The sequence below is a fragment of the Microtus ochrogaster genome, chromosome 2 (genome assembly GCF_000317375.1).
Source record: "Microtus ochrogaster isolate Prairie Vole_2 chromosome 2, MicOch1.0, whole genome shotgun sequence".
Taxonomy (NCBI): Eukaryota; Metazoa; Chordata; class Mammalia; order Rodentia; family Cricetidae; genus Microtus; species Microtus ochrogaster.
In genome coordinates, this window is record NC_022010.1 from 67,937,079 (window position 1) to 67,947,116 (window position 10,038).

Consider the following 10,038-nt stretch of genomic DNA (forward strand, 5'->3'; position numbering starts at 1 on the left):
GTTAACACTTTTCTTCTTTAATATTTTAGGGTTTTTTGAAATATAGCCTTTATTTTAAAAAGAGACTAGAACATGTCAAAAAGTCCTACTTGGAAACTTCATGAGTCCTGCAGTGAAGAGTGCTCCGCGTGAGGCATACAGTTCATCTCCAGACACCTTAGGGAATGAGTTTGGAAAAGAGCAACAGGTACGCAGTAACTCCTTAATAATTCAGTATGTGCTTTTTAGCTGCCTTATTGCAAAACCAAGATTGAAAAGCAGAGTGTAGAACCATGATAATTCACGTGTACACCTAGATCTAGAAGTTCCTTAGTCTCCCTTTATAATATGCAGATATAATTGCAAAGGTGTGCTGCTGATAAGGATATTCTTATGTCTCCCTCAATAGTACACAGACACAGTGCATAGGTTTGCTGCAGCTAGGAGCAGCCATCCCTTCAGTGTGTGCAATCCGTGGGCAGACACCATTCAGATCCCCCACTGTAACAGCTGGAACAATTTTTGTTTGTGTTCCTGAGTCATGAAAGCAGAGAACCACCTGTGTACCGTTCACTGCAGAGTCAAAACTGTGCTTCAGGTGAATAAAGCAGATAGCATCATACTGAAAACACTGCTAAAAGAACTCTAACTAGACACTCACTCCTCAGACTTGCCAGAGCAAAGTCGGGCACTAGGCGGCACTTGCCTGCTTATTTCAGCATCTTGAAGATAGTTGGCTTCTCTAACACTGCACCTAACAAGCACTAAACAAATATTGTCTGGCTTGCTAATTAAAGAAGCACCCTGGGGATGACCCAGGCCATTATGGACCATGGTCATGTAAATTCACATGCAGAAATAGCACAAGTGTTAGTTGGGGACTGCTAAATGTGGCAAGTCATGCTATTTCACAGACACACATGAACAGCTCGTGTCAGTTAAAAGTGCACTCCTCCTAATATCAGTCATCAGTGAATTTATAACAGATCAGTGATGAAGCCAGCAAGTTGTAAACTCCAGAAAGCAGGGCACATCTCATTGCTGAGTACAGTTGCATGCAAGAGTAAAAACTTGCTCTTACTTTGGTTTATATTGCCAATGATGGGTCCTATCTCCCAGCACAGGTGAACCCAAACAGTCATATTTAGCAGCAGAGGTAGAGGATTTAGTACAGTTTTAGGGTCCTGGGAATTCCAGAATCCTAATGTTCTACCTCTTTGGTGGATATAATTTATGCTAAGTACAGGCACTCCTCCAGACAACAGTGGGACTATTTTTCTGTAAACTTACCATCAAAAATATGTTTGGGGGCACTGGAGAGATGGCTCAGCGGTTAAGAGCATGCAGTTCCCAGCACCACATGTCAGGTCACAGTTATCTGTAACTCCAGTTCCAGATCTGATGCCCACTTCTGACCTCTGAGGACACCAGACACACACATACATATGTGGTACACATACCACACAAGCTTGGTGACCGGAGTTCAATCCCCCAAACCCATGTAAAGATAGGAGAGAACTGACTCTGACCTGCACTTCATGCCATGGTCTGCATGTGCCCATACATACATACATACATACATACATACATACATACATACATATATACATACATACACGGTCTGCATGGGTTCACACATACATACATGGTCTGCATGGGCCCACACATGCATTATGCATTCACACAAAAATAGTAAATGTTTTTTCAATGTTAAGCCAGGAATAGTAGCACAGACAAAAGCAAGTGGATCTCATAGAGTTCAAAGGCAGCCTGGTCTATTCACACATGATCTGGACAGCCAGAGCTACATAGAGAGACCCTGTCTCAGAGATCCACCTGCTTCTGTCTCCAGTACCAGGATTAAAGCACATTTCACTATGCCTGGCTGCAATCCCCTTCTTATCCTGGAGACACTGCTCCCTACTTCAAGGAAGGAATATGATAATTTGTCAAAGAAATCACTTGTCTCTTTCTCCAAATCAGTGGGTGTCAGATTCCAGTGAACCTCAGCAGCCAGTAGTGGACAGTAAGGGTGTTGCCTCTGTGTCCTGTTAAAACAGTTAACAAGTGGCCACAATCCAAAACTAGTCAAGTCTAAGTCAAAAGCGTTGGCTCTAAGTGGCTAGCACAGAAGGAAAGGAACTGATTTAGTCAGGTTTCTTGTACTGTTTGTATTGAGCTGTATATTTCCTCCACTCCTCTCCCTTTCTCTCCCCTCCCCTTCTACCCTCTCCCATAGTTCCCATGCTTCCAATTTACTCAGGAGATCTTGTCATTTTTCTGCTTTCCATGTAGATTAGATCCATGTATGTCTCCCTTAGGGTCCTCATTGTCTAGGTTTTCTGGGATTGTGAATTGTAGGCTAGTTTTTCTTTGCTTTATGTCTAAAAGTCTATTATGAGTGAATGCATATTATATTTGCTTTTCTGTGTCTAGGTTACCTCACTCAATATGATATTTTCTAGACTCATCCATTTGCCCTCAAATTTCAAGCTGTCGTTACTTTTTCTGCTGTGTAGTACTCCATTGTGTAAATGTACTACATTTTCCTTATCCATTCTTCAGTCAAGGGGCATTGAGATTGTTTCCAGGTTCTGGCTATGACAAACAGAGCTGCTATGAACATAGTTGAGCACATGTCCTTGTGGCACGATTGAGCATTCTTTGGGTATATACACAAAAGTGGTATTGATGGGTCCTGAGAAAGGTTGTTTCCTAATTTTCTGAGAAATTGCCACACTGACATCCAAAGGGGTTGACCCAGCTTGCATTCCCACCAGCAATGGAGAAGTGTTCCCTTTTCCCCACAACCTCTGCAGCATAAGTTGTCATCAGTGATCTGATCTTGGGCATCCTCACAGGTGTAGATGGAATCTCAGAGTCGTCTTGATTTGCATTTGGATTTAGCCAGCTTTAAAATGGCAAGTTAACCTCAGGTTACATAAGCAGGAACTTTCTGACTGAAGAGTCAAGTGAGACAGTTTCTCTTTACTCAGTTTCCTCACTCACCTAGTAAAAGTCTGTAAGCCCTTCCCACAGCCTGGAAATGCAAACAACAGCTGGCTGCTAGCAGCTCGGTTCATGAATGGATGTTTAGTTAAAATTCATAACATTCAAGCCAGCACACACCTTTAATCCCAGCACTCAGGAGGTAGAGGCAGATGTATCTCTGTGGGTTCCAGGCCAGCCTGGTCTACAGAGCAAGTTCTGTAACAGTGAAGGGCCAGGCCTGCTTGTTGTTGGGGTTTCTGTCCTGCCCGGTACCCCCAGCTGTTTAGCCCCAAGGAAAATCATACAGAGATCTCTGTAAATTATAAAGCTGATTGGCCCATTAGCTCTAGCCTCTCACTGGCTAACTCTCACATCTTGATTAACCCATTTTTCTGATCTATGTTACCCATGTGGCTCAGGACCTTTTTCTGTGAGGCAGATCACATCCTGCTGCTTTGGTGATTTGGGCAGGAGTGGGAGGAATCAACTTCCTCCTTCCCAGAATTCTCCTGTTCTCATTACATCATTTCTACTTCCTGTCTGGTTTACCCGCCTATATTTCCTACCTGGCCAATTCTCATTTATTTATGACACGATTGACAGAATACAGACATTTCTCCCACACCAAAGTTCCAGAACAGTCAGTGCAATTACACAAAGAAACCTTGTCTCAAAAAAGAAAAAGCAAAACAAACAGACAAAAAAAAAAAAAAAAACCAGAAAAAAGAAAAAGGAAAAACCCCTCATCACATTGTTAGCATGCTTTGGGTTGACTTGGAACACTCCTGGTCTCCTAGGCAGTAAGTACCTCATCCCCTTGTCCTACTCAGACCCAGCTCGGGCTGAGCTCAAGGAGCCGCAGAGCTGAGTACAGGAAAGAGAAGCAGTGCTGCTTTCCCCGTAGCATCCAGTGGGATGCCCACTGCCACGATCCAGTGGATAGTTTCTGGGCCTTCCGCAGGCCCCCACAAGGTAAGTGCTGGACCACTCGGCTGTGCTGGCTGCTCACTCCCTCCCCACTGTCGTTTCTCCTTTCCACTAGCACTCCCTTAGTTCATTAAGCAAACAGTGACTAGAAGGGAACACTCACCCTTGGATAAAGGACATCTGTTTTTAAATAGCTGATATAATATCTAATGTGAGAGATTGGATGTTTTCCCCCTAAAACCCAAAACAAGACAAGACATCCAGTCTCGCCATCCTCAGAGGTTCTGTCTAGTGCAACCAAGCAAGAAAAAGAAATAATTATCCATTCAGTGAAAGAAGTCAACTTTCTTTATGCACAGGCTACATAGTCACCCATGGAGAAGGAGAAAGTACGAGAGGCTGGGAGCTGGAGACACAGCTCAGTGTTGAAACATGTCAGCTCAAAACCATGTATAGCGCCAGCTCTGTGAGAGTCGGTACCCTGTGCTGACCTGTGCAGGCACCGTACTCAGGTGACATGCATACATATGTGCAGGCAAAATACCTATACACATAAATAAATTCAGATTTTTTTAAGTATGCGAAGATCTACAAAATAGAAGAACGAGTGAGCAGGCCAAGCAAGGTTGCGTGAGACAAGATCAATATTGGAGCTCAGTGGCAGTCTGTACACCGACAGGGAACATGGTCAGTAGTGCAACCATGCTAGCTCCTATAAAGTGTATGAAACTGTGAATGGACCTGGCAAAATTCACGACTTTCAGACTGCAACCTGTAGGACAGTGCCAAAAGAAACCCAAGACAACCTAAGAAGATGTACAGTGTGCTGGATTGGATTATCATGGTGGAAGGTTCCCGAATTTATTTACAGATTATACACAATCTCTATTTTATTAGACCATTTTCTAGGCATTGACAAGCCAATTTAGAAATTCATATGGAGATTCAGAGAACAAAATCAGCAGAATAACCTTGAAGATGAAGATAGGGTTGGATGGGCCGGAGAGATGGCTCAGTGGTTAAGAGCATTGCCTGCTCTTCCAAAGGTCCTGAGTTCAATTCCCGGCAACCACATGGTGGCTCACAACCATCTGTAATGAGGTCTGCTGCCCTCTTCTGGCCCGCAGACATACACACAGACAGAATATTGTATACATAATAAACATTTAAAAAAAAAGAAGAAGATAGGGTTGGAGGATTAATGCGCCTTACTTCAAGATAAAGCTGCAGCTTACACTGTGACTATGTGCTGGTCAGCGGGAAAGGGACGGCCACAAACATCTACATGTGAATAGCTGAGTTTTGAAAAAAGTGAAAATTCTGTGGGAAATCGATTTTCAAAGCATGGTACCAGCCATGGCAGCACACACCTTCAACTCCAGCACTCAAGAGGCAGAGGCAAGCAGATCATTGTAAGCTCAAGGCCAGCCTGGTCTACACATCAAATCCCAGAACCTTGTCTCAAGGGAGAAGAAGGGGGAGCTGCTGGAACAACTGGCTGTGCATTTATGAAGAGTGAGTGTTTCCTCAGTACAGCAGCGCCTAAAACACCCTTGTCCTCCAAGCTTTTTGGAAGGCTGGAAGGGCTTGCTGGCTACCGGCCTACCCCAGGTTCAGTGAGAGAATCTGTCTCTAAGGAAGAAGGCAGTGAATGACAGAACAAGCCACCCCATGTGGCTTTAACACGTGTGCACTGGCATCCTCACATATGCATACATCCCAAACACACCACATGAGCATACATTACACATACATACTACACCCACCTCACACTGCACACAGCACATGCAGGCACCACACACACTTATATAGCCTTGACTGGCCAGGAATTGGCCATGCAAACCAGGCTGGCCTCAATTCAGAGACCTGCCTCTGAAGTATTGAGGTTAAAGGTCTGTGCCACCACACCAGCCAAAAACGTACAATTTTTAATTGCATCCAAACATGTGAAAATGTCTTTTATTGTGTGTGTGTGTGTGTGTGTGTGTGTGTGTAGCTTTATTAAGCAAAAAAAGTTGGCCTATTGATTGTATATATTAAAAATTATGTGTGTTTTGGGTCAGTGTTAAAGAGAACTCTAAAGGAACAGACCTGGGTTCAAAACTCAGTTGTCCCCTTTACAAACTGACTTTGGACAAGTTATTTATCCTTTCTGAGCCCCCACTTCATCTATAGAGTGGATAACAGCCATCTCACAGGACCACCTCCTGAATGGGTAAGCTCATGCCACAAGGCCCTCAGCTCTACTTGGCACAGGGCAGGTGGGAGCAGGGACAGCAGCATCATTCAGGCTGTAAAGTGCTGGCTGTGGCAGCAGAGAGCTAGGCCTGAAGTTACACAGGGATAGACGGGGCTCCTATCTTCAAGACTTTTCAGTGAAGTGAGGATTTTCCAGCAGTATCTCCTGATAGAACAGATGCAGGGGAAGGGGCACCTTTTACTTGACGTACCAGCAGTGCCCTTGACTGTCCTTGTTTGTCCCAGAATCCCTCTTCCATGGATGAGAGCTTATAGCATGAGTAATAAAAACCCAGAGAGAGATTTTGGGGTTCAAAGTGAAGTTCATAAAAGCAAAGCAGCCAGCGATAGAGAGTTCTTACCTCTACCAAGGCTCAGACAAATAAAGGGATGGATGATCCATGTACACAAGTGTCTTCTCACCTTCATACCTGTACTCACATGTGAGTGCACACACACACACACACACACACACACACACACACACACAAATGCTTGACTTTAAAAGGACAGGGCCAGCAAGAGGGATGGCTCAGTGGGCAAAGCACTTGCTGTGTGAGCCTGAACTTGATTCCCATCCTCCACCATGGAAGGACAGAACTGAGTCCTACATGTTGTCTTCTGAGCCCCCTGGAAAGAACACTTTGTGCTGCCATTATGTAAAGTTCTATTCGCCGTCCACATTGTGAAGCCAGAGAAGGACCCAGGCCTGAACTGCACAGCTTGGATGGTCACCTCCCCTTTGACCTTCTATGCAGTGAGGATTGTTGAGGTATACATGGTCTGTGCATCATAAAAACAACAGTTAAACAAAATGCTGGTATTACTAGTCAGGTCATATGGCTAAGATGATTTGTGGGAAAATATGAATCACATAGTATGCTCCATCAACCAAGGAGAAGGTTTAATGCATTAAGCATATGCAACAAAAGGCAGAAACTAACTCAGGGAATACAAAGCTCCCAGTAGAGAATGTTGCATTCCTGTTGCAAAGGATCTTACACAAGTTAATAATATCTCTTTTGCTTTCTTGATAAAACAGAATTGAGAACTGAATGAAAAAGACATGCTTTTAAAGACGCCTGCGATGGATTGGTTTGTTTCATTCTACTGATGAGGTAGGCTACTATGCAAGAGCTTCCAGTAGCCTAATCCTTCTTAGTACAGAGCCTCATAAAGAAGTGTTGAGCCTCTGTGTTCCAGCTCAAGTTGTTTTGAATGTATCTGTTGGGGACTCTTCTTGTGTGTGACTCCCTATTCTGTCCATAGCTCACACCAGAAGAGTCCTAAGTTTCTTCCTTGGATGACATTGAGTCCACCTCTTAGGCCACTCAGCAGCCACTTAACAAACCACTTAGACCTAACTGATCATGAGAGGATGCCTATAATCCTAGTGCTGGGGAAGCTGAGGCAGGAGGATTGGAGTTTGAGGCCAGCTTGGTCAGAGATAGCTGTCTCAATAGATAAAGAAGCTTGCCACCAAGCCTGACATTAAGATGCCCAGATGAACTAGTTCTGGCATGTTGTCCTCTGACCACCACATATGCGCACCTCCACTTCATAAAAAAATAAATTAGAAAATATATTTTGAGTAATGCTGGACTGGACTCCAGATCCATTTAGAAGGAAGCGCCAATGAACAAAGAGAACTCATTGCTTTTGTTTTCCTTTTCTTTATTTAAACATAAATTGTGGCCATCTGGGGATACACCTTTAAAAGGGGCAATGGCTCAGCAGCTAAGAGCATCTGCTGTTCTTGCAGAAGGCCTGGATTATGTTGACAGAGGTTTCTTTCCCACCAGGTCCTACAGCCATTCAGCCCCAAAGAAACACACAGGGGCTTATATTAATTATAAACTAGTTGGCCTAATAGCTCAGGCTTCCTTATTATCTAATGCTTACATCTTAAATTAGCCCATAATTCTTGTCTGTGCTGGACACATGGCTTGGTACCTTTTATCAGTGAGTCATTCTCATCTTGCTTCCTCTTTGTCTGGGTGACAACTGCGACTGACCTTTCCTCTTCCCAGAATTCTCCTATTCTGGTTGTCCCACCTATACTTTCTGCCTGGCTATTGACCAACCAGCATTTTATTAAACAAGCACAAGAGACAAATCTTCACAGGGTACAGGACCATTGTCCCACGGCAGGGCCAGGTTCCCAGCACCCCTCTGCTGGCCTCCACAGTACTGCATACCTGTGGTGCTCAGATACATACAGACAAACATTCATATACATAAAAATAAATAAATCAAAAAAGTTGCCAGTGTTGTTATCAGATATAGTTTTATATTGCCTGTGAATATTATCAAAGTTTGACTCCAAGGTCCTATTTTCTTTTTGTTGTTGTTGTTTGGTTTGGTTTGGTTTGGTTTTTGTTTTGTTTTGTTTTTCAGGACAGGGTTTCTCTGTGTAGCTTTGGTGCCTGTCCTGGAACTAGCTCTTATAGACCAGACTGGCCTCAAACTCACAGAGATCTGCCTGCCTCTGCCACCCAAGTACTGGGGTTAAAGGCAGGTGCCACCACCTCCCAGCCCAAAGTCCTATATTTCATGTAGGAAATAATTTAAGACCATAGTTGAGACTGTTCCAGAAAATGCATTTTAATAATGTATTGTTCTGACCTGATGGTGGCACAGCCTTTAATTCTAGCATTTGGGAGGCAGAGAAAGGCAGACCTCTGTGACTTTGATGCCAAACCTGTTCTACATAACAAACTCCAAGCCAGCCAAGACTGCATAATGAAATCTCATCTCAAAAAACAGTACTGTTGGGCTGGAGAGATAGCTGAGAGGTTAAGAGCATTGCCTGCTCTTCCAAAGGTCCTGAGTTCAATTCCCAGCAACCACATGGTGGCTCACAACCATCTGTAATGGGGTCTGGTGCCCTCTTCTGGCCTTCAGGCATACACACAGACAGAATATTGTATACATAATAAATAAATATTTTTTAAAAAAAACAGTACTGTTTCACATTCTTCCTCAATGTAGTAAAGAAAATACACAAAAGCATGGGCCCATTTTAATGCAGGTATCCATAAACTGAAGCATCCTTTTTTCCTACTAGGTTGTGGACTATGTCTTTGGCTGATACAACAAAAGCACACACAAATGAGCATTTCCCCAGCCTGGTACTAGGAAGCAACAGGAAGTCTGCAGAAGGCAAGAGTAGCCCAGGCGCTGGCGACCTGTCACGGAACAGCAGGGCTTCCAATGGGAGCGTGGATTACAGCAGATCTCAGTGCTCCTACAGAAGCCTGACCTCCCACTATGACTATTCAGAAGACTTTCTTTCTGAGTGCTCTGAAGCAGCCACCAACAGACATGAGTTAGAGCACCCTCTGGGGAAAGAAAAGGAGAAAAGAAAGTATAGCCCTTCTAAAATCCCCCAGCCTAAAGGTAAAACGTCAGGCATCCCTGCCAGGCTGCAGCCCTGGTCACAGTAACATTTTTGTTTAATGTTAGTGTCTTGTAGTGGCCCACAATCAGTTACAGGTGTATGTTCCTAAATATTCCATATATAGCTGTCAAAACACTCTCCACATCTCCAATTCCTTTCAGCTTTGTTGACAGCAACACACTTCTCTCTCTCAGGCAAGTTCCACTCCCTGTTAGCAGCTCTCCTCAGCAGGGATCCCACAGCTCTGCATCTCCAACATCTTGGGGTCTCCAAGGCAACCCAGGCTTCAGCTTCACAGTTTCAGGCAATGGCTCTCTAGGCCCCTAATTCAGAGACGCCCCTGCCACATGCCTGACCTCAGCAGCTTTCCTTAATCATGGAGGCAAATTCCATAGCCCCTTTCTTCTGTCCTCTCTCTGAGGGTTCTCTGTGTCCAGTTTATGCAATAGTCCAGGCAAGAGCAGTTTCTTGCCCAAATGGCTATCAAACTCCATAAGGAGCCT

The 10,038-nt window shown here is 44.1% G+C and overlaps 1 protein-coding gene across 1 annotated transcript in view; it reads left to right on the top strand.

Moving 5' to 3' along the window:
- Window positions 1-10,038, top strand: part of Lca5l (LCA5L, lebercilin like) — a 31,262-nt gene that overhangs the window by 5,731 nt on the left and 15,493 nt on the right. The window contains exons 2-4 of the mRNA XM_026787708.1: window positions 30-187; window positions 7,178-7,253; window positions 9,203-9,534. Coding sequence (XP_026643509.1) covers window positions 7,249-7,253; window positions 9,203-9,534 — 337 coding nt within the window. The 5' untranslated portion in view covers window positions 30-187; window positions 7,178-7,248. The remainder of the gene's footprint in view (window positions 1-29; window positions 188-7,177; window positions 7,254-9,202; window positions 9,535-10,038) is intronic.